The sequence below is a fragment of the Ictidomys tridecemlineatus genome, chromosome 7 (assembly GCF_052094955.1).
Source record: "Ictidomys tridecemlineatus isolate mIctTri1 chromosome 7, mIctTri1.hap1, whole genome shotgun sequence".
Lineage (NCBI taxonomy): Eukaryota > Metazoa > Chordata > Mammalia > Rodentia > Sciuridae > Ictidomys > Ictidomys tridecemlineatus.
Genome location: NC_135483.1, coordinates 112,550,611 through 112,576,224, shown reverse-complemented (window position 1 = coordinate 112,576,224; position 25,614 = coordinate 112,550,611). Strand labels below are relative to the sequence as shown.

At 32.3% G+C, this 25,614-nt stretch overlaps 1 protein-coding gene across 4 annotated transcripts in view; it reads left to right on the top strand.

The window, feature by feature from the left end:
• Window positions 1-25,614, top strand: part of Lrp1b (LDL receptor related protein 1B) — a 1,779,935-nt gene that overhangs the window by 1,696,762 nt on the left and 57,559 nt on the right. For all 4 annotated transcript variants that reach the window (XM_078017329.1, XM_078017328.1, XM_078017330.1 and 1 more), the window contains exons 81-84: window positions 1,448-1,621; window positions 2,779-2,904; window positions 7,484-7,648; window positions 22,059-22,220. In XM_078017329.1, coding sequence (XP_077873455.1) covers window positions 1,448-1,621; window positions 2,779-2,904; window positions 7,484-7,648; window positions 22,059-22,220 — 627 coding nt within the window. The remainder of the gene's footprint in view (window positions 1-1,447; window positions 1,622-2,778; window positions 2,905-7,483; window positions 7,649-22,058; window positions 22,221-25,614) is intronic.

Sequence of the window (25,614 nt, the reverse complement as noted above, 5' to 3'; positions counted from 1 at the left end):
TATGGATTCTGTGGTGTTCCATTTTGAGCAGGATACATCAAATAGTCAAGAGTAGAACATGTAGACCCTTCTTTTTTTTCAAATTTCTGTAACAGCATGCAGGAAACAAATTATTATATGTAATAGAACTTCATAGTAACCATCACTGGTACCGAAGGACCCCATTATCCATGTGAAAAATAGCATATAGAAAATGACAATTTCCTCTACTGCTGGTGACCACAGAATTCTAACTGTGGCCTTTGGGTACTGCACCCACTCTTATTTTTGCTTCTTCCTGTCTCATATTTTTACTCTCTCATTTTGTAGCTCCCTGCCGTCTCTCAAACTTTCCTGGTCTGACTGTATCAGATGTCTCTACTGAGTCTAATTTCTTCCCTGTGACTTTTTTCCTTCCCTCCCCTGCAACCCCTTCACATATGTACCTCAAATTATTTATAACACAAATTTTCAGTCTTTATTTTGGCATATTGCATTTCTTAAATAAAGGATAACTTCCTTTTATTTGTTTATTTTTAAATGGGGAAGCTGGAAAAAATAATTCTATCAAATTTTCACTGTGCATCTCCCTAAATGGTATGATTTTTGTATCAATGTCCCAGATGGGAAAAGTCTCCATGATTTTTGAATCAGTTAGCCAGATGGAGAAAGTTTACATTTCTGTACTATATTAAAATAATGTTAGCTTGTTTCAGCTTAAATGTACATTTTATTTTCTTAAGGAACACCGAAGAAGAAAATATATAAAATTAAATGTTACTTTTTGTTTTATAACCTCTAGATCATAACATATAAATGTTTCTACTTGTTACAAATTTAATTTACCAAAAGTTGGATTGATGGTTGTTTTGATAAAATATCTTAAAATTACAGTCACCAAATGTGAAAATTGATGGTCATTATTATTTTTAAACAACAATGTCATGTGAATGATGGCCGTTTGCTACTTTGTTTTCCTTATCCTGTTTCTAGAACACATTATAATAGTGTCAAAGATTTTTAACTCATGATTACCAGTCAGTCCACCATTCTATTTAATTACTAATTGGATCCAGAATACGAATTTAGAGTTTAATGAACTGCCTGTTTTGGTGCTACAAGTGAGGTTAGCCTGTACCTAGATTTTTATTTGTTAACTGTATAGAAGAAAAAAAATTACTCTGCATATAATGACCTCTAGCAAATGCTTGGTGATGTCGAATATGATTAAATTAATGATTGAAATGTTTTTCTAAATTCTGAGTGACATGCTTAGTAGTATCTCTTATATCTCCACTTCCAAGAAATTAATTCCATCAACTTCTAAGCTAATATTAAAATATTCCAATTCTGAAAAATTTTCTTAAAGACCACAAATAAGATTTTCTATGGTATCTTGGGTAAACTTTTTTTAAAATTTCAATTTATGTATTACAGCTTTTATAATCCTATCTTTTAAAAATTCCAGGATTGTTACATCCACATAGGATTGATATCTTTGAGGATTATATATATGGAGCAGGACCAAAAAATGGTGTATTTCGAGTACAAAAATTTGGACATGGTTCAGTAGAGTATCTGGCTTTAGATGTTGATAAAACAAAAGGTGTTTTGATATCTCATCGCTATAAACAACTAGACTGTAAGTACAATATTTTTTAAAAGTTGCCTACATTTGTGATTGTTTTCTTTTTATCTATTAAAAGTGCACACTTTTGCGAGGCATAGTGTCTCATGCTTGTAAATCTCTTTAATCCCAGAGACTTGAGAGGCTGAACTAGGAGGATAACAAGTTCGATGACAGCCTCAGCAACTATATGAAAAGGTCTGGGGAGGTAGCTCAGTGGTACAGCATACCTGAATTTAATCTTTCACATATGTATGTGTGTGTGTGTGTGTGTGTGTGTGTGTGTGTGTGTGTGTGTATTCCTTAACTATTTCAAGTTTTAACCCCAGTAGATTGAGTAAGTTTAATGTTAGTAACACCAGACTTTTTAAATTAGGGAAGCCAATATACAGATAATGCCTAAGTTTCCATTTCTGGTTTAACAGGTATGAAAGTGTTCAGCATTTGGCTGAGTACTTTGGAATTAAAATTAATTTTGTTATAAAAGTTATCTATTATTTTTTTTCTAAGATACTGAAGAAGACCTTAGGCTTCTTTAGATGAACCATGCAATCTAAGGAATTCATAGTTCATTAGCCACTTTGACCCTTGTTACTGATAACCAAGTAATTACCATAGCATTAACATTCCAGTCTAAAAAATAGCCAAGAACTCTTTCCAACAGTTGTACTTTTATTTGATTTATAGTTTATGATTTATTATTATTATTATTATTATTATTATTATTATTATAGCTTTCCCTTATAGAAGGGAGTAGGAAAATAAATCACTGAGGTAATTATCCTGAAAAATATGTTTCAAATACATTTTCAACTTCAAGTGGCTTTACTTTTAAAACACAGCCCTAGACTGCACTTCAGGTTCTAAGAGGAACTCTTACGCCAAAAAACAATTAGTCACAAGAAAGAGTGACAAAGTATAGATTTGAATAGATTCTTATTCCTTTTGGAAAGAATGATTTGGGCAATCATACTGTTAATGAAAGGTAGTAATTTCTCTTCCTCTATAAAAGAAAAATATAACATCAAAATGAAATACGTGCAGTAAAAATTGATTTAATTTCTTTTTAATATTGCAAATTTATCATTTTACCTTATTGAATTTTATGTGTTTGAAACCTATTGCAAGTATACTTATATATTTCTTTGCTTTTTTTGTTTTGTTTTCATTAGTACCTAATCCTTGCTTGGATTTAGGATGTGAATTCCTCTGTTTGCTGAATCCTTCTGGGGCCACCTGTGTTTGCCCAGAAGGAAAATATTTGATTAATGGAACCTGCAATGATGACAGTCTGTTAGGTAGGTATTCTCCATTTTTTAGTAAATAATGAATTAGTCCTTGTGATAAATTTTTACAATTATTACTGAGCATAATTTCCTGTTCTTTTATCAATTTAGCTGCCAGGATATCAATGATTATTGAATGTCTCTGTAAACTGTTCTTTCTGACAAAGACTTCCTATTAATTCATTCTGCATTTACTCACAAACATTGAGCACTTGACATGCACTGACTAAATCAGGAACTATGAAGTTACAGAATCAAAGACATTTTTATATAGCTCTCGTATTATAGAAGATAATTTTTTGGAGATGCCCTTCTGCTGTGGGTTTAAACCCAAACCCCAAATCTGATTATTTGTTCATTAAATTCATTTTAATACATTCCTATGGGCAAATGATAATTTTGAAAGCAGACGTTAAGTTATAAACTGAATCTCAGTTTCTTTCATATAAAATCAGATTTACAACAAATACTATTACTTCTCTGATTTACAAATGTGTAGAGGGCTTCTGATCAAGGTAAAACATTGGTTTAGAGACTAAGAACCAATTTAGAAATAAATCTGAGAAAACTCCTCATGCAGTTTATATTTGAGAAGCCAAAGTTTAGAATAAACAGTAAAAAATTGAGTTTGGCAGAATTCCCTTCTTAGAAAATATTTCATGGAATACTTTGAGGGGGATTGGTATTAGTTCTTTAAAGGTCTTGGTAGAACTCGGCTATGAATCCAGGCAGAGCTGGGCTTTAATTTGCTGGAAGGCTTTTGATGGCTGCTTCAATTTCATTACTTGAAATTAATCTGTTTAAGTTTTCTATATCATCCTGGTTCAATTTGGATAGGTCAGATGTCTTTAAGAATTTGTCCATATTTTCAAGATTTTCTAACTTATTGGAGTATACATTTTCAAAATAGTTTCTGATGATCCTCTGGATTTCAGTAGTACCTGTGGTAATATTTCCTTCTCCATCTTGGATTTTAATAATTTGAAGTTTTTTTCCATCTTTCTTTTTTTTTAGCTGAAAAAACAATAAAAATTTGAAATATCATTATAGATACAAAGTGTTAAATAGGGAAAAAATAATAGAAAGAACAAACTAGGCTTTGCATGGTGGTACCAAACTGTAATGCCAACAACTGGGAGTCAGAGGCAGGAGAATCACAAGTTTGAGGCCAGCCTCAGCAAAAGAGGAAGACCTTGTCTCAAAATAAAGTATTAGAAGAGCCAGGGATGTAGCTCAGTAGTAAAGTGCCCATAGGCTCATCGCAAGTACCAAAATAAAAAACAAAATTGTGTGATATAAAAGCAAAGGAAGCATTGTTTCTTAAATATGCAGGTAGACTGATAATAAGATCTCTCATATTGAAGACATTAGTCCTAATGTGAAAATGTTTTTAAGAGAAAATAAAATCTATACTTACTAAATTTATGTCACAAAACATATACATATACACATATTTACATATACAATATGTATAACATGATATATATTATATATAATACATAAAATTTCCCTTAATTTGCATAAAACCCAATGATAATATACTGTGATTTCTCATATTTTACTATATAAGAAAATTAAAGCATTGAGAGTTTTATTAATAATTTTTTCTCATCTGTGACAAAAACACCTGACAAGAATAACTTAGAGGAGAAAAGGTTTATTTTAGTTGATGGTTTCAGGGGATTGAGTTCATGATTGAGTGGCTTCATTACTTTGGTCCTGAAATGTGACAGAACATCATAACAGAGGAATGTAGCAGAGGAATTTGGCTCAGTTCTGGAAGCCACAAAACAGAGAGATAGAAAGGGGCTGAGGAGAAGATAAACATTCCTAGACATGTTTATTTCATGCATGAAAGAAGGAAGCTTGTTTAAATACACACTTATGCAAGTCTAAAACAGTTTTGGAAATGTTTATTTCACCTCTACTTGAAAGGTGTGACTCCAGAAACTTCCTCAAACCTCATTCTTATGATTGAAAAGAAAATCTTAAATCTAATGAATGTTAGGTAATATTCAATTTGATCTCCATGCATTTAAGCCTTCATACTGGTCTGAAGTACTTCAATCAGGAATGTAAATATGTAGATTTCAGAACTGTTATATTAGTATTAGTATTTTTTTTTTAAATTGGAGTTGAGGGACTTATCTCACTATGTTGCTTAAGCAGGTCTCAAAATCTTGGTCTCAATTGACCCACCTGAATTAAGCAAACATATTGTCATTTTAAAAATTGTTTTTTAAAAAATCTCATCCTATATTCAATTATTTTCTGGAGATTGCCACATGCATTTACATAGGCATCTAAGATTTTTTTATGTTAAAAACTAACTTGCCTGGCACGGTGGCACAGGTCTGTAATCCCAGAGGCTTGGAAGGCTGAAGCAAGAAGATCAAGAGTTCACAGCCCACTTCAGCAAAAGCAAGGCACTAAGCAACTCAGTGAGACCTTGTCTCTAAATAAAATAAAAAACGGGGCTGAAGATGTAGCTCAGTGGCCAAGTATCCCTGAGTTCAATCCTTGGTACCTCCCCTGCAACAAAAAACCAACTCACCTCTCTGTTTCCTATTATCCTCATCTTCCCATTTTGTTGTCCTGATCAGAAATTGAAGAATCATCCTAATTTTCCTTTATTTTCTTCAGAAATTAGGGATACGATGCTCATTTCAGAATTATTGTTAGAATAGTCCCACATTTACTCACCTCACATTATTCCGTTTGGGGGCATCATGTGACCTATTCAGAGGATTTAAATGAAGTCCTCATGATCTCCCTGCCTTCAGTTTAACACCTGCCACTACATTCATTCTCAGCCTTCTTAGATTCTTCAAGTTTTCTACGTTACTTTTATGAAAAAAAAAAAAAACCCACAATAAAACATCCAATGACCTTCTGTTATTCCTGCTTATCTCTTTAAGGACACTTACCTCTTCTAATTTCTTTCCTCACATTCTTTAATCCAGGTCCAGGCACAGAAAGTTTCTTTCAGTTCCTCAGGTGCTCACCTCCTGACATGCATAGATATGACTTTCCTTGAGCACTGTACTCAGCATTCCTGGTGGGCACTCAGGAAACAATTCAGACAAATGTCTCATGCTTATTTTGCCAAATAAGTGCCTTACCTGCTTGTTGAAGTTTAGCAATACACCCTCTGAACGCAACTTTAAGCTTTTCATCTTTCTACTAGATGTGAGCTGGAAGTCAAATTGTCTGTTGTGTTTATATGTATGTGGTATATACTTAGGTACTTAGTATTTACAAACTTTTGGCATTTTAATATTTTCCCAACTTAATATTTACAGAAAATCTGAGTTAAGTTGTATTTTTGTCACTAAGTTCCTTTTATAGTATGTATGTAAATGAGACTTAGGTAGGTTAACTTGTATGTTTAATAAAGTGACCAAATGAGGCCATAAAGACAGGTTTTATTGCACTTTTCTTATTTTCTTTATATTATATACATTGCCTTATGAGTAAGTCCTTCTTATAAATGCAAAATTTTGGAATATCAATGTGAAATTTACACATATAGAAAATAAGTCATTGAAGTTGATCCAGATGTTCTTGTGATCATTACAGTGGTATAGTCAAGCCTATGTCATGCATGGGCCAATGTACTTTGAGTGATAAATAAAGGCTTTATTGATTTCATGTAATTTCACCATGTAAAAGACACAGCTTTAGCAAAGGGCATATTCTAAAACAGAATGCTTGTTAACATATTTTCAATTTTGTTCCATTGAATATTGTATCCTGCTCAAAGTAATACAGTATATTTCTAATGAAGGACAGGCAGGTCAACACACACATAAAAGTCACTTGGAAAATGATTATAAATCAATATTTATTTTAAATCATACTAATATATTGTTTAAGATGCTTTTGTATACCCCTAAATGATCATTTCTTATTCTCAGGCAAAATCTTATTTTGTAGTAGATAGGTTATGCCAAATATTTAGGAAAAAAATGTTCCATAATTTCTAAATATTGTTTTTGACTTATCATCATCTTGCACCAAATCTGAATGGGCTTGTAGTTTGGCATATTTTGTATTTTTAGTGAAGACTGACATCAAACAATATCTTTTCATTTAAACATTTCTATAATATAAAGTATATACAGATACACAAACATATACACTATGGGTTGTGGTAGTGTGTTTGTATGTATGTGGATAGAAATGCTAAAATATATCCTAAATATTTCAATTTGATTTATTATCAGTTACTACTATGAAATAGATAATGTTTCTTCAAGTCCAAAAGAAAACTCATTGGTAGTGAAATATATTACTTTTATAAACTTTCAGTTAGATTCATTATTTAATGCAAGATAATTTTAATAATTGGTTAATAATGCTTGAAGCTTAAAATGAAAAACAATTTAATGTTTTTATTCACTATCCAACAACTAGAATCTATTTCTCTGTTTTAGCTATTATTTAATTTTCCCCAACATTTATACTTATGTTAGTTGTTTTATGAAAAAAAAAATAAGAATCTAAGATTAAAGTAAGTTTGTTTATTTGAACTGTCCTTACTAAATTGTGACCTGAACAAAATGCTCACCTGCATCTTTTTTCCAACCAGATGATTCCTGCAAATTGACCTGTGAAAATGGAGGGAAGTGTATTTTAAATGAGAAGGGTGATATGAGGTGCCATTGTTGGCCTAGTTATTCCGGTGAAAGGTGTGAAATCAATCACTGTAGCAACTACTGTCAAAATGGGGGAACTTGTACACCTTCAGTTCTAGGTAAGCATTTGAGTGCCATTGTATTTTCAAACTATTTGCATTTTTACTTCCTTATGAAAATATAAGTGAATACTTAATACTGCAAATATAATTCCCGACGTCTTGAGAAAATTAGTAAATTTTAACAATAAATTAACAAAAATTAAAATTAATAATTATTTCAACAGTGGCATTTTTTCTAAATTCAGTATCTCTATGGTCAGGTCACAAAATTTAATTAAAATAATGAAAATTACTATGTTGAATGTGTATTGCATGACAGTCAGTGCTTTTAGATAGTTTCACCATGACCCAGAATGACTTTAATGTGCCAATTTTCCAAGTCTTACGTGTTTAACTTCAAAGTCCATATTTTTTGTTGCAGTTTCCCTACAAATCATATTCAATTGTTATTGAAAATGAGGTTCATTTAAATGAAAATAAACTATACCAAACACATCTAAGATCATCTTGATTCTCATCTTGTAACTTATGTATTTCAAAGTGTAGTATAGAATGTTACTACATGTTAGTGAATTAATAAATATTTTACTTATCAATTGAGATATTTATTAATCTATGCAATAGCCCCCTTTATAAAAATATTCTCTTTGGAACATAAGTTAACATTGAATATGTTTGCCTACTGACTTGTATTAAATTCAAAATATGTTCCCATGAGAAAAAATAACCCCAATACATCATAAAAATCTAATTTTTAAATTCCAATATTCAGTGCAAGGGACATTATGCAACTATTAAAGTGCAATCTATGCACATTTAATTTTAGTACCATAAATGCAAATTTAGTTAGTCAAATGGAAAATCAATCTATATGATCTTCACATTCACTACATGGTTAATTTATATCTTAGTGAGAGTTCTTTCTGTCTGTATTGCTTACGGTATTCTTTGAAATATTTAGCATAATGCCATCTGAAAGAGTCACATGAAGAGTTTCCAATGGAGTTTAGAAACCAAGCTGTTTTTGATTTGCATTCTAATAGTAAAAGTTTGGTAGTTATGTCTTTAAATATTCTTGATTTATGATTAATTAATAATTAAGGTATTCTAAGTACTCAAGAGCATTCTGGAAATATATTTATAGTTTGATTGAAAGGCACTAGGAATTTTAGCACTTATCTTCATTCTGCTTAAGGGAAGCTTCTTCATACATAGAATACATTCTACTGCTGTAGGAAGAATTATAGTACTGGTTCCTTTATCAAAAATGCAAATGAGAATACAAGTTCAACAAATGTGTGTGAGTTTGTATTTTAGTAATATGCTTATTATTTCCTTTAGGAAAGAAGCATTTCTTGCCAAATGATTTGTTTAGGATATTTAATTATTTAATTGGTCACAAAATTTTCTTATTAAGATAATGAAAATCATTGGGTTGTAGTGAGATGATTTACTTATAATTATCTTTAGTAACATTTAATCCAACTGAACCATTTGATGATCCATACTATGGCTAACCATTCAACTTGTGAAGAATCCACACGATCGAATCTCTAGAAAACACTGGATCTGCTGACTTATTAATGAATCCTGAATTGCATGTAGGCATAGCACGTTTAATGTTATGTTCAAATCATTTGTCCAGACCTTGCTGCATTCTTAAAATCTGTAACATATCAACTTAATCTATGTATTCAAATATTTAGATATTAAGTTCCATAGATGATATGTTCAGGAAAATTGCATTGCAGATTACCAGTGTTTAGTGAGTTCTCATAGGAATTCAATGTGAGATATTGCCATGTAATATATTGTTTTACAAAATTCAGTAATTATTAATAATGTGATATCCAATTAAGTCATTTACAAAGCACTTTTCACTTTTAAAAAAATATAGTTTTATAAAAACATTGTTTGGTATTACAGACCAGAGAACATCATTATGTCTACACAAATGTTAATTTGTTAAGAAAATCCCAATGGGCAATTAATTCATGGATTTATTCATTGTTGGTTTACTTACAGTTAAGCCTTTTGGCAAATTCCTGTGTGGACACTATATAAGTTGTGTTTGGGCAGCATTAATTAAAATTTATAAGTTTATGACAGTTGTATAGGACAATAATAACTGAACAAAGAATATGCCATCAGTTAATTAAAAGCACACATATGAGAGGCATAATTAAAATTTTGCTTGTGGGAATGAGTAAGAACACTAAAAATAGAATATATGAGTTATATTAATGTAGAACAGTATTAAAAATGAAATATTTTGACATTTATTATATGAATAAGGGTCCATGTAATTCGCTTATATGACCTGTTAATAGGAGGATATATTTAAGATAAAACTGCCATGAGAAAAACAGTGGAAGTCAGAGTAAAGCATAGTATTATTCAATCATTCTATTATTGAAAATATTGAATAATTTATTAATGTTTTATGTATCATGGATATCATTAAGACATTTATGCAATTAACATCTATATTTGCATTTAATTTTACTTTCATGAATACTTATCCTCTAAGGTATATTTGACCTGTTTGATATTTTCCTTACTCTTACATGCCTGCTATTTAGACTTTTAATGATTTTAATAAGAGGAATCAGGGTTACCGACATAGTTGATTCAGGGGAATGAAACTAGAGTGTTTGTAAATTGGGACAACAAACCCAAACACTTCCAATACCAAAGTTTGGAATTTTGCAGAGGAGAAAGGCAAATCTTACTTTGGGAAGTCAGACACAAAAGTGGGACTGACTCCATAAAGGTGACAGTATAATCATGTACGCTAGGCAATAGTTTAAGTGATGAATATAATAGGAAGACAGGAGAAGCCCATTGTGTAGGTCTGTTTCTACATCAGTGGGCTTTGTCAGTGAAGGTTTATTTCTAGAAATGAAGCAGAAGGATGAAAATGGACCCTGTTGTTGGGAATAAAATCTTGTTCCATGATGGGAGGGGCCTTTATAATAGGAGGTGGGTAGATGGGGAGAAGTTTCCTTCTTAGTCATTCAGGAGTTTTCTGTCCGACAACTGCCCCAAATCAGTGGAAAGATTTACTCAAAGACAGGTTACAGTAATAACTCTTGGACACTCAATAACATCATGGAACTTATATGAAACATGAACTGAAGCCTCTCAAGTCACCTAGGTGCCTAGTATGTAAAGTCAAAATCACCTAATTGGGTATCAATACATAGCCACATATTTAAACTATCCTCTCTTTCATATTTTATTTAAATGAGGGTGAGTTTTTTCTTTTAAATTAAACTTGACGTTCTTGCTTCTTTAACATAAATATTAATTATGTTTGGGAAGTACTAAAAGCTCAATATTTAGCTCTACTCAGTTCTTTAAAATTCAAGAGAGTAACCAACAATGTTAAAATAAAAAAAATAGCATATAAATTAACAAGTAAAAGACATTGGAATATATAACTCTTTCAAGTAAAAAATAAAGTATAATAGGAGGAATTTGAGAAGCAGTAACTAGAGGGAGAATCCACAGTCATGAAAGAGCCAGCATTACTAAATTAGTACCAGAGGAAAATGTTAAGAATCTAAACGTGTAGCAAGCAATTTTTGAAAACTTCAGTAAGAGCTTTAAAATGTTTTGATATTCTTTATGTAAATAATGTCACTTTTAGAAGTATCCCCCAAGGATCATGTGATGATGATGATGATAATAATAATAATAATAATAATAATAATAATAATAAGGCAGCACAGAATATAGAAGTAAGCATATTCAATAGTGTAATTTGTGATATTATAAAATTTTGAATAAATCCTCAAAATCTGTTAAAATATGTAAAATATGACATGTCTAAAATGTATATAAAATATATATGAAATATGGCATGTCTAAAAGATGACCGTTATGTTACAAATGATGAACACATTCACAATTATATTTGATAATATAGGAAAGATTACATTTACTGTAAGACAAGAAGAACAATATATGAAACTGCTAAATAGTATGAGCCTAATTGGAAAAAAATCTGTACATGAAAGTTACTCTGAAAGTTTGATAAAATAAAATATGGTAAGTTAATTAATCAAACAAACATTCACCAACTACACTAACCTGAGGACAATGTAGGTCTTAAGCAGAAATAGTAACACGATTAGATTTGAACTTTGGAAATATTATACCAGCTGCAGTATGGTGAATGAATGAGTGTGAGATAAGATTAAAGGGAGGGAAAACAAGTAGGGCCGGTTATGATGCAGAAACAAGGTAGCCCTCTTGTAAGTGGAGGCAGTGAGATTAAGAGAAATTATGGAGTTGAGCATTACTAAAAAACTTTAAAAGTAGTGTGTACAAGAAAGGTGAAAGGCTGGGTGTATGCTTTAAGAGTTTAAAGCATACAGTAGAGAATCTAGATCTCCTGCTTGGTCTCTGTGGATGTCAGTGTCATTTACCAGGAGAGGAAACACAGGAAAAGCAGAGTTCTCATGGGAAAGATGAAATGGATTTTATCTGAGGTGCCTGTGGGACCTCCAGGTAGTGACATGTAACATGAGATTAGAATATAATTCTGGAGAAATTGCAGGGCATATGACAGAACCAAAGGCAATCATTGATGGCCATTATTATACAGACTTCCATGTTGGTTGAGTATATTTTCATTTCCCCCACTGGTCTACAAACATCAACAGTTCAAGGACCATGAACAATTCATTTTAGTGTAGTATGGTCATTCATAATTTGGAATTGCAACCACTAGCACTAACTGAAAGGAATCATCTAGATTTTGTTACAGTCCCTTAGTTTTCCTGATGTTGCTCAAAAAGAGTCTGTTGTTTCACTTCTGGTAATCTGTATCCTAGTACTAGGGTTGGATGTGGTTGGTCCCCCCAGTGACTCCTATTCTTCAGTGCAGTGGTGTCAAAATGTATGGCTTTTGGGAGATGATTAGGTCATGGTGCACTGTGTTCACAAAGGGATTAAGGTCTTTCTCCAGAGACTGGGTTATATCTACAAAGACTGGATAAGGTCTCATGGGATTAAGGTTGGTCTCACAGGATTGGATTAGTTAGTGTGAGAACAGATATTATAAGTCAAGTTTGCTCTGTCTTGCCATTTGATATCCTGTACCACCCTAGAACTACAGTGTCCCACCAGCAAGAAGGTACTCACTGGATGTGGCCCTTTGACCTTGAGCCTCCAGAATAATGAGATGAATAAATGTTTATTCATTATCATTGACTAGGTCTGTGATATTTACTTGCATAATAGAAAACACACATGAAAGTTCAAACTTTAAAATATGTATTTCAAAATTAAAATAATATCCTCATGTTGTATTGTTTTTCTCAAAAAAAATCTATTTATATAAAATGTTTATCTAAGGAATAGTTCCTTCTCTTCTTTATCTCTGTTTTCTAAATATTCAATTACTTTTATTATTGAAAATTAAAATAACAATAAGAATTATTAGAAATTAAAATAATATAATTATGACTGTCAGGATCACGAAAGTATGTATATCTGCTTACTAGGTTACAATCTCTGTTCTCTCTCTTTGAATCTTCACAACAAAACTATGAAAATAAGTTTCTCTCTAATTCTGCTGCTAGCTTCATGATTCACAGTTACTGGTTCCTTTGGACCATATGGTGAGAGCGATACTAAATTATTCAATCTCATGACTCTCTGAGCTAATGTCAGAAGGCTCGAGTTAGCTTACTTATATTCACAGAAAAGACAAAAATGCTTCAGTGTTGTTTCCACAATGCTGGTTGAAAATGAACTTTCCAGAAGTATAAATAGATTGTGACCTATAATTTGAAACATGTCAGAATATATTAAGGATTGCCTGGGAGGGAAACGGAGAAAGCCCACAATTCTTCCTTTTCTTTGTCAGGCTTTGTTGAATAGTTCTCTGTTATCTTTGTGATACTTAAGACGACTCGACAGCTATAGTCAACTTGCTGAAATTATTTATAAATGGGCACTCACTTTTAGTCCAGAAAAACAGTATATTAAGTGGAAAAGTAGAATGTCAAATCTTCTTATCAAAAAGACTAGCAATTTTTTAAAACATTTAGAACTTTTATCTCTTGAATCTAAGTCTGAAGTCCAGACAGATTATTTTTATAGAGTGTAGTCTTGGGGACAAGAAGACAGGAGACAGGCTTTTGGATTGCAATTTTGTAACTAACTGAATGATGCTGTAGTGATTTGTCTCTCAGTTTGTTATTTCTTGTCTGTATAAAGGAACTATATGTGAGGCTGTGGCTATTGTCCAAATACTAAAGATGTTGTAAAATTATGTCACATTTAGATAATATTTTTAAGAAAGATGTTAAATGTAAACATTTATAAACATGTTCTGAAGTTTAAATGTCACGTATATACTTCTACTGCATATATTCAATGTGTTCATCAGACCAGTGGAACTAAACATTGATTCTGAATATAGGAAACATTGTCAAATATCATAACTATGGACAAAAACTTAAGAGTATCAGACTGACTCAACAAATACCAGTTTAAACAGGGTAAGAGGTATGGTCCATGTGGACAAGTGACTGAATATGAAAACTTGCTTAAAAATGAGAGTAAATTTATAATGACCCTAGCATACATCTACCTCATAGAAATAATAAGTGGTCATTACCTTGCAGGAACTTTAAATGGAATTGCTTCCAATAGCAATCAAGCACATATTTTCAAGGACTATGTACATATTGAAAAAAAGCCAATATTGAGCAGGAAGGTCATTTTGCTTACTTTAAGCTATTCAACATTGATTAAATCATACCAACGAGAAGCATTTTATAATCAGCTTACAAACAGTTTATCAAATAAATCTAGGTTTTAAAGACACTCACTAATATTACAGAAAGTTACTGAAATATATCATCATAATACAATTTTATAATATTCAAATGAAAACATTGTTTTTGAAAAAATGTGTATCTAAATTGATTGACACATTACTTAAGTAGGAACACTCCAAAATTTTATTAGCAGGTTGATAGTTATTGCTGTATTCAACATAGTATAATATTTTGGAAATTTTATAAACCTAATTACTCTTATCTTTATTATAATGATTGCTATATTCTAAATACTTAATAAATATGAAGATCTCTGACAAATTTCTTAGGTAAATGATTTAATTTTTATGACTCTGGTATCTTTCAGATGTGAGCTAGAATGGGTAAGAGGACTAGAAACAGAGCCTAGGTTATTCCAAAGTCCGTGCTCTAAGACGTTGCCTATTATCACTGAAAACTGGCAAGATGACATTGTCTGCCCACATCAGAGAAGCAGCTGACTAGGACTATAGAACTAAAAGTGGCATATAGTTAAACAGGCCATTTATCTAGAGATACACTATAACTAAACTATAAAACCTTAATGCTTTTTAACAGAGATGAGTGATAACCTTTATTATATTCATATAGTTACTTGTCCAAATAATAGAAAAGAGTCTATTATTTTCTATATATTTAAAAATATGTTACATTGAGACAATATATGTGGACTGGCTACTTATTCTTTGGGGCATATAATATTCAAAAGGGGGAAAATAAACAATGAGATTCCATATGAAGCTTCCTAACAAAAGCATATACACAGATAAGGTTAAATAGCTAAAGTACTAGTAACTTGTCTAAAAATATCATCAATACCACTGATGAGAAAGCTGCCAATTATTGGTTCTTACTATGTGGCAGGCATGTGTCACATGTTTTGCCTACAGAAGGTAGGCACTGCTGGTGACCCCTTATACAATAACATGCAGAGAAGAAATATAAGTTGTCTAAAGCCACACAATTTGATTATCAAACAGTAATTCATTTACAACCTTGCATGATATAAAAAAAATTATTTGCTTCCTTAAATATTATCTCTGGAATATTTTCTTATCAGCCATGTTTTACCGAGACTATGATTTTAGTTATGAAGGGACATAAAATGTGAGATTTAAAGAACACTACAAGATTCTGGGACATTTTCTTTTTTAAAATAAACAATATACTATTTAAGTTTGTCAATGTATGTTCATTAACTATATTTATTTTAATTATAGGTGACTAGAGATTTTAGTTACACCTTATTTAAGATTAGCTAATGTTGTTTATCCTGTTATATTGCTACAGTTTAATACTAATTCAATTTGTACTATTTTGTTTACTGGAACACTTTAAAACATATATGCATCTAATTTTTATTTCTCTATGAACAGAAGAAGTATAAATAAGTGAAATTAAATTTCTCATGTGGTGTGCATATGTATGAAGATCATCTAGAGAGAAAGAACTAGTAGTTCATAGATAGATAAGAGGAGATTTATTATGAGAATTGGCATATATGTGTATAGATGAATCATATGAGCCTCTGAAAATTGAAGAATCAGGAAATTCATGGTGTAATTCAGTCATAGTCTAATGGCCTGAGAACTAGAGGAGCCAATGCTATACTTTTATTTCGATGCTAATGGCCTAAGCAAGGAGTGAGGGGAAGAAAGAATTCTGTTGAAAGTCTGGGAAATAAATAGCCCCAAAACTAAGAGCTCCAAAGTCCAAGGGAAGAAATAGATGATGAAGCTTAAATTTGCCTACCTCCAATTTATTTTTCTATGTAGGCCTTCAGCAAATTAAATGATACCCACCAACCCTGTTGAATGTGGATCATCTTTACTCAGTCTACTGATTTCAATGCTGATAATTTCTGAAATATCCCCATAAGCACACCCAGAAATATGTTTTATCACTTTTTGGGAATCCCTCAGCCCAGTCAAGTTTATACATGAAATTAATCATGGGAGCATATATATGCCTTAGCAAGATATTTTGCAAAGAAACATCCAGTGTGACTTTTGAATATGGACTAAATATAGTACTAGAGGGAAAAAAATATATGTCACTGAGAATGAGGGTTAATGAGAAGAAGAATGTTCTCTTTTGGAGCATGGGAAGAGTTATGTACCTACAGAGCTATCAAAGATACTCACACTGGATGATACAAACAGGAATTAAAATGATAGCATTCAGATAGATAATTGTTGAAGCCATATAATTGGTTAATATCACCAGAAATACATATGGAAGAATGTTTTTGAGAGATGAAAAGAGAAAACATTAAAACAATCATAATATAAGCAGTGTTAGAAAAAGATAGCAGTATCAGTGTTAGTGTTCTAGAAGCCAAATAGAGAAAGAACTTCTAGTTAGTATGTATCATACAATTAATGGGGAAGTCAAAGAATACAGTGATTTTGAAAAAAATCAGAATATTTGACTGTGGAGAGAGAGAGGTAAATTTTAAATATAACATAAATATTCAGTAAATGCAAAACCACATCACTCTTTTGTTGCAGCGTGGGGTGGGTACCAGAGGCACCTAACAACTGAGCCTCATTTTATTTATGAGACAGGCCCTCTCAAGTTGCTTGGGGTCTCCTCAATTGCTGATGCTGGCTTTAAACTCAAGAATCTCCTGCCTCAGCCTCCTTAGCCACTGGGATTTCAAGTGTGGGCCACCATGCCCAGCCAACACCTCATTTCTTAAACCTTTCTTAACACTGGAGAATCCGAATCAGTTTTCATAACCATATATCCATATCAAGAGATCTGGCCTCTCTTCTGAGAACACAAGAGGAAGCAGTATATCAAGACACATTATCTTGTAAATTAAAAAATAAATACTCCAAACCCAGTGAGAGATTGGAATGCGTATTTCACTTTGTCATGTGTTGTTGGAATAGGAAGTAGGGAATGTAATTATCTTTTGAATTTTAGAGATGTATCAAACTTTGCAGTTTGACAAAACATGTATTTAGCAAATATTATGTTTGTCTTCTTTTTATATTTGTTCGTTGTTTCTGTTGTGTGTTCTTTATTTTAAAAGTAGAATTGAACATATTTAGAAGCTAAAAAGAGAAAAAGGCACATCATTCAAAGTTTAAAAGTATTGGAGTCAGTAAAGTTGATGGAGAATTGTGGCTCTATCCTAATGCCAGCATAAAAATAAATTCCAATTTTATTTTATTCTAAATAAGTAATGGAAATAAATTGTGTAATATAATATACATTTCAGAATGGTTTACATAAAATATTACAGTGCCTTTGTAAGTATGATTGAATCACCAGGATAAGTCATGGTTAAAAATGATGAATGTCATTCAATAGGAAAAAATAATAATCTGAGCTAAAATGTAACTGAGTACTTTCTATGTGTATAATACAGTTAGAAATGATTTGCATGAATTATATTATTTATTCTTTGTGATTCTACACAACAAATCCATGCAGTAGGTACTATTATTATCTCCATTTTATATACTAAGTGACAAAGAGGTGATATTTGCTCATGGTTCCACATTGACAGACCATGAATCTAGGCAGTCAAAGAAGCTACTCTCTCAATGTCCATGCTTAGGATGCTATAGAAACAAGACAGATTTAGAGCCAGAAAACAAGGCTGATTTAGTGCCAGGAAACAGTTCCTCCTACTCCTTCCTTAGGTCAATTGACACTTTTTCTGATTAGGCTCTCCTTGTAGACTGCCACCTCCCCAACTTGCCAGATACATCACTGCTATAAATCTTTGATTTAATCATCCTACCATTGCTATTTCCTTTTCAAATATCAAAATCAAGTTCTGCTACCTAAAAAATACAATAATAACAATAATATTTGGAAATTATTTCAGTGCAACTTGTTAGGGTACACCCAGAAAGAGTCTTGAAAATGTCAGAAGGAGCATATTATACAATTCTTTAGCAGATGATTCATTTCTCATCAACAAACAAAAGATCTCCTGTATAGGTACAATTTCAGTTAGATAATATTCCCCTTAATGTGAAGATTTTTATTTATCAAAAAAAAATTGTCTTCAAAGGAAGACAGATGAAGATCTTTTGAAAATAATTTGGCTGAAATCTGGATGACATGGGGCATATGCTAGCTAGGGACAACCTGGTCAGACTATCTAGTTTCAAAACAGCTTAGATGAAAGTACCAAACCTACAGTGTCATTTCCCTGAGTGACAGGTGAAGGAACTTGAAAATATGTCAGTAGTTTGTTTACTTTTTTCAAACCTTTATTGCATTACTCTTTTTTTTTTCACTCCTGATTTAAAAACAAACAAACAAACAAAAAAACCCAAACCAAAAAACTAGTAATCAATATAGAAAACCATGAATTTACAGTATTTACATCCTACCTCACTGTGCCACTTTTCATGATCATTCTAATGCAGTTGGATTTCTACTATATTTTGTGCACTGTTTGTTCAAATTTAGCTCAGGTTAATTTGTATTAGTGTTTACATGCTCTATTTCTCTGTAGGTCATTCAGGAGCTCTTATGGAAAAAGAGGAATTAATTCTTTTGTTCTGCATTCTTATTTTCCTAGGTAACCATGTTCCAAAAATATCCACCTCTTCACCCAATGCCACCTTTGTTCTCTTGTTTGTGTCTATTTTTCACACAGTAATGTGCCAGAGAGTATATTTTGTTTCTATGTCAACAAATACTAGAAAAACTTGTACCACCGCAAGGAAAATATGTAGCTAAAATTTAGTAAGCAAGTTCTTTTGGCAACAGAAATAATGAAATTACTCAGCTTTTAACCTACATAAAATTCCCCTTCTTTCTCAAGCTATTAATAGGCATTTATCTGCTGCCAGACTAATAACATTTATAAATCATAAATGTTAAAGCAATGCTACTCACTGTACAATACATATTACTTTGTTCACTTAGAGCAACAATTTCTAGCATTTTTGATTATGTAGAATCCTTTCAAAGTGAAATTAATTGGTAAATTGTAGAGTTTCAGTTTATTCTCCAGGAAATGCAAGTGAATTTTACTTGCAAGTATTTTATTCACTTAAGAATACTGCTCAAAATGTAGGCTTATCCTTAGATAGAGAATTCAAGGCAATAGAGACAAATTATGACTTTTCCTACTTCAGGTCTTGGCAAGCCTGACATTTGTGAATTTCTCTAACCACCTTAATTATGCTTCTAGGTCTACAAAGACAAGATTGGAGATGACTAGTATAATCTCTAATGCTTGTTAACTGAGTGGCTTTGTCTGAGCTCTATTTAAATGGAAACTACACCAGAATTTCTTCATTATCTGTTATGTTTTTTCTTTACTCTTTGGCAAACTCTAATGGTCATTCTTTATTCCTACCAATGTTTTCTGTCTCTTCTACAGAGCTAGTTCTGCATTCTATTTTCTACTCAGTCTTTAACCAGCTGGATGTTAGAGACATTCTTAATAGAACAGTTAACCACTTGTATTCCAAACATTTTAAAGGATTGCTCACTTTCACTCTGCTGTTAATTCTCACATAACAAATAAAAATATTCAAATATGATTCATCAAATTTTTATTTGTGCTATTTGCATTAAACTTCTAAATTATCTTCTTATTCCCTGACTATAAATAGCAGTCCCTCCTCGTGAGTAAATATAAAAATTATGGAAAATAATACTTAGTTCTCATGTACTAAACAGAGCATGTATATTTATTTATTTATTTATTTTTTAGAGTATTCAACATTTTTGATTATGTGGCTACTCTAGATTGTTTCTCAAATCACAATGTACCTGTGGCCTTCTACTCTGATAATGTAGAAAGTGGATCTAGGTGGTATTGCGAAGTACTTTTCTTCTGAGTCCCTTAACCTAAGTTAGAAAATAATACCAGAGTCCCTGTCCCCCAAGTCACACACCTTTGTCTTTCACTTTTTAAAAAAATATTTATTTATTTATTTTTAGGTATAGATGGACATAACACAATGTCTTTATTTTTATGTGGTTCTGAGAATTGAGCCCGGATCCCATTCGAGCTAGGCGAGCACTCTACCTCTGAGCCACAATCCCAGCCCCAGTCTTTCCCTTTTTTTGAGTCCAGAAATTACTTCAGCTGTCACCTAATTTTCTACCCGGCGCCTATGCTCTCTGGGATTTTCCACTGCCCTGAATGATCTTCTTCAGCCTCTGCTTCCATGTTCATTCCTGTTACAGGCATCCCCTAAGAACTCTTAACATTTAAAAAATAAGTGTGATCATTAGGGTCTCTATTGAAATAAACTTATGAGGATAAAAATGAAAATCCAAATATTGGAAAAATCAGTAAATTTAAGAAAAGAAGAAGAAAGAAAAAAGTGTTTATCTGCAGTTCACAAACTGGTGTATAGTGAAACTTGTTGCTCAGGGTGTTAACAGAAAGGCAGGAAAGTGTATTGTATTCAAATAAATTTGAAAACTCTGGCTTAAAGTAATATAGGTTTATTTGGTGCAGTCCATCTTAGAACCTTTAAGTGGCGATATAATTTTGAGTTTGTGGGAAGGAATTTAGGCCCACGTGTTCCTAACTTTTTTGACCTACACATATGGAATTGTTACAACATTTCTTAAGGTGATTGCTTTCTCAGGCCCATTGTCAATGGAGTGGAGTCTGATCTGACCTATGTGCAGTTTTCTTCCACTTATAGTAATTCTTTTTTTTTTATTGGTTGTTCAAAACATTACAAAGCTCATGACATATCATCTTCCATACATTTGATTCGAGTGGGTTATGAACTCCCATTTTTTTACCCCAAATACAAGTTGCAGAATCACATAGGTTACACATCCACATTTTTCCATAATACCATATTAATGACTGTTGTATTTTGCTACCTTTCCTATCCCCTACGATCCACGCTCCCCTTCCCTCTCATTTTCCCTCTCTACCCCATCTGCTGTTGTTTGATTCTCTCCCTTGTTTTTTTTCCCCCTTTCCCCTCACAAACTCTTATATGTAATTTTGTGCAACAATGAGGGTCTCCTTCCATTTCCATACAGTTTCCCTTCTCTCTCCCTTTCTCCCACCCCACTCGTCTCTGTTTAATGTTAGTCTTTTCCTCAGAGCATGTATATTTAAATCAAATAAATAATAAATAACTAATGTTGATAAATCCAATCATTATGCATGACTTGCCTACTTTAAAGTTGTAAAAATATTTACTTATAGTGAGTATAGGATAAGTCCTTATGTAAAATAGGCACTGGTTGTTAGCTAATGATTAAAAACTAGGAAATATGATTATCTATATTTTATATTCTAATTGAAATATAATCTGTATTACTACATATGGGTAGACTGAAAATAATTGAAAAGCAAAATAGTCATGAAAGGAAATCACAGGAATGATATAAGCAATTAAGGATTCAAAATGTATGTGCAAGTATAATTATCCATAAATGATCTAACATAAGCTTCCTTGGACATATGGGTAAACTATGAACTAAATTAATGGTGCATTACTCTCTACAATTCCTCTAAAGAGGTTGTGTTACTGTATAAAGTCTCAGGACAAATCGTGGACAGACACCCACCAGGAACTTGACTTCCCCTTTCTTATCCAGTTACAACTCCATCGATATAAACCACTTTAGTCTATTAATATGCTGTTGATTATTCATTGTTTTTCCACAAGGGAGACCCACCTGCATCTGTGCGCTGGGGTTCACCGGACCAAACTGTGGTAAGACAGTCTGTGAAGATTTCTGCCAAAATGGAGGGACCTGCACTGTGACTGCTGGGAACCAGCCTTTCTGTCACTGCCGGGCTGAGTACACTGGAGACAGATGTCAGTACTGTAAGTAGAAGCACCCTCCGGGACCCTGTTTGGCAGCATAGCTTTATGTTTTCATTAGTTCATCTCCATTGCCTGCATCTCTGCTCCCTCCAATATCTTCATTGTGGCCACCCTCACTTTTTCAGGTTGTATTCCTCAAACCCTAATAATTATTTACCTTGTGTCTCACTCTTCTTTTAAATATTTTATTATTATTCCTCCCCAGCTTAGTTTTCATGGTGCATTATTATAATCATTGCCTTGTATACATTCTCAACTCACTTGGTCCCTCTTCTCCCCTACTGCATTTTCCTGGGGGTGGGTTGAAGGGTTGAGGGGGAACCATGGTTATTACTCTCAGTGTTTGGTCTCTCCTGAATTTGCACTCCACAGATGAAAGCAATTGCAGGAAAACATATAATATATAATAAAACATATAATATATAACATATAATATATAAAAACATATAACATATAATCAAGCCTGCTGATTGCACGTAAACTTTTATTAATAATCTCAGATGGAAACTCACTATAGCTTTTACCATATTTCATAATCCATCAATCCTCTATCCTAGCTGTCTACATGATACCTTCTCTGTTCTCCTCAAATTTATGATAGTCTCCCCAGTTTGTGTTTAGCTGAGATAATTGCTTTCTATCTCATTGATAACAAGCAGAAACCATCTGAAGAGAGTGGCCACAGGATCCTGCCATTCTATTCACCAGTCTGCTTTATCCTGTGTTTACATGCCTGCCGTTCTTTTTATTACCAGAAGCCTTGTGCTGAATTTAGTCCTGTATTCTCCATTCCTGCTGATCATTCAGCTCCTTATGGATGTATTTCCTGCAATTGTATTCCGTTTCCATATTTATTTCTACAAAAGCCTTCCTTATTCCCATATATTTTTCTATTTACAATCTAATTTTATTCATCTCTTTTTCAATCTTTTATTTAATGGTAGCATTAATTTAATGCACCATTATTCTCTACAATTCCTCTATTAATGTTTTTCCTTTGACTCTACTTCTGTCCAGCTTTGGTCTTTATTGTTCTGCTGAAACATCTTTTGATGGATTTTGCTTACATCCTCTTTGTTGCTCTCTAAGGATTCTTTCTCAATTCCTATTGCATAACTGCTTTCAGGAATTAATCACTCCCTCTTTCTTAAAGTATCTTCTTCACTTCTCTTTATGAATATGATATCTTCTTTATTTTTTCATTTCACTTTATCATTTGTTTCTTCTCAATGTTCTTTGCCTGTTCTTTCTCATCTCCCTGAAGATAAAATTTTTGGCTCCAATTTAAAACTTTGCAATGATGGCAACTCTGTCTTCTGATCTCTTTCTTCTTTATAGCACTCACTCCTAAAATCAATAATTCCTGGAAATCCTGCATATTTTAGAATGACCCCAATGATTTTTTAAAAATATAGTTTCCCAGATATCATCTAAAAAGGTTTGCAATTCTGCTTGCCTGCATCACATTCTTTCTATTATTGAAAACTTCCAAGGTGTTTCAGATATGCAAACAAAGTTCATACCCACTACACAGATGATTTTACCAAATTCCATTATATTTATTATCATCCAAATAATGATTCCAAATTTGTAACTCTGGATAAACCTGTCTCCTGAGTTTTAGATTTCCTACCTAATTTTGTTCATGTAATCACATGATTTAGTTCTAAATTAACTTGATTTTCTCACCCAAATTTTCTTCTATCAGCATTTCCTCTTTTTAAAGGGATTTAGGGAAATAATTGTTGTTCAGGAAAAATAAATAAATAAATAAATACTTCTTGGTTCTTCTTTCCCAGAATCGAAATACCTCTCACTACCTTCACCCTCAATATCCGCATCCAAGGTACAAGTATTTCTTGTCTGAGTTTTTACTAACTGGTCTCTATATTTCCTCATTTGTCCTCAGTATATATTTACACTTTACCCATAATAAAATCATTTTCCAGCTTATTTACATTTACAGAAGAGAATAAATACAACACCTAATTCATTGGTAGGATAAATGAATTCATAGAACTAATAGAAGGAAATGAAGTAATTATGAGACCCCAAATGTAGAAAGATCATCATACATGTGATCAAGATGTAAAACAATTTTTCATCATGGATAAAATGTATGCCTATGATCTCTGGTCATTGTAGGAAGTACATGGATAGGTACAGAATTCAACTACACACACTGGCTTGTTTGGGAATGAAGAGTAATACAAAATATCTTGCCTCTTCTATTTGAGTGGGGCCACTTCTGCTGCAATACAAAAATAGACTTAATTTTAAATTGCTATTTCCTTTCCAAGAGTTTTTTTTTAATATGAGACCAGCCTCTTCTTGACATATATAAATGCCCTTGTGTAAGCCATATGTAACTTTTCATCTTGCCTGTCCAACTTACTGTTCATCAGCAGTCGATTTGAAAATGTTGTTAATCTCTGCTTTACATTTTCACACTACAAATGATTTTCGTGCATGTCAAGGTCAAAAGCAACTATTGTGCCATGTAATGAAGATCCTCATTACTCTCCATCCTAAGTTTGCAATAATTCTTCATTCTAGTAAGACCACACTGATCACCATTTTCTATAACAATGCCAACTTCCCTGACACTGTGACTCTATTCAGCTTGAACCACATTTCCTTTTTGAAATTGTCCCATGTCCTCTGTCAGTGAGGATCAAGATTTTTCCCTCTGAATTCTATTACTTTGTCTTTCTTCTGACTGATTACTATTACCTTGCATTTTCCTTAACTCTGTACATTCCTCCTGTTTGGGACTCTTTGAAACCAGTAACTTGTCAAATAAATAAATGAACAAATAATCATACAGATCAATAAATAAATGAAAGTGGCTTGAAGAAGAGTTGATGAAAGAACAACCAATTCAATGTACAAAAACTGCCGTCTGGAATGCATGTGTGGTTAATCTTGAGTTCATGTTTGCTCCTTTTGTCTCTTATTTCCAAATTGATGTGTTATAATCGAACATCAGGGGTTTTTTTCCCCCACATTGTTAATAAGTTTTGTTCTTTTTAAATTGAACCATCAGTGTTCTTGATGCTCTTTGAACTGACTTAAAAATATTATATAGTTGTCACTATAGAAATTTGTAATTTTCAAAGAATAAATTCCATCAATTTATATTTTAATTAGCAACATAATAGAATCACAATCTGAGGTAGCCTGATGCTTTATAAAGGACTACATTATAATTTTATTATCACTATTAGCAGTCAGAGCACTTCCCACTTTGAATGCAAAGCATTTATTAAAATTAACCAATTAATTCTTAGACAGAGGTTAAATAACTTGCTCAAGGTTCTGAAGTTGTAATATTATATTCAGAATGAGACCCCAGGAGTTGTTGATCAGGATGTCAACAAATATTCCTGCAAGT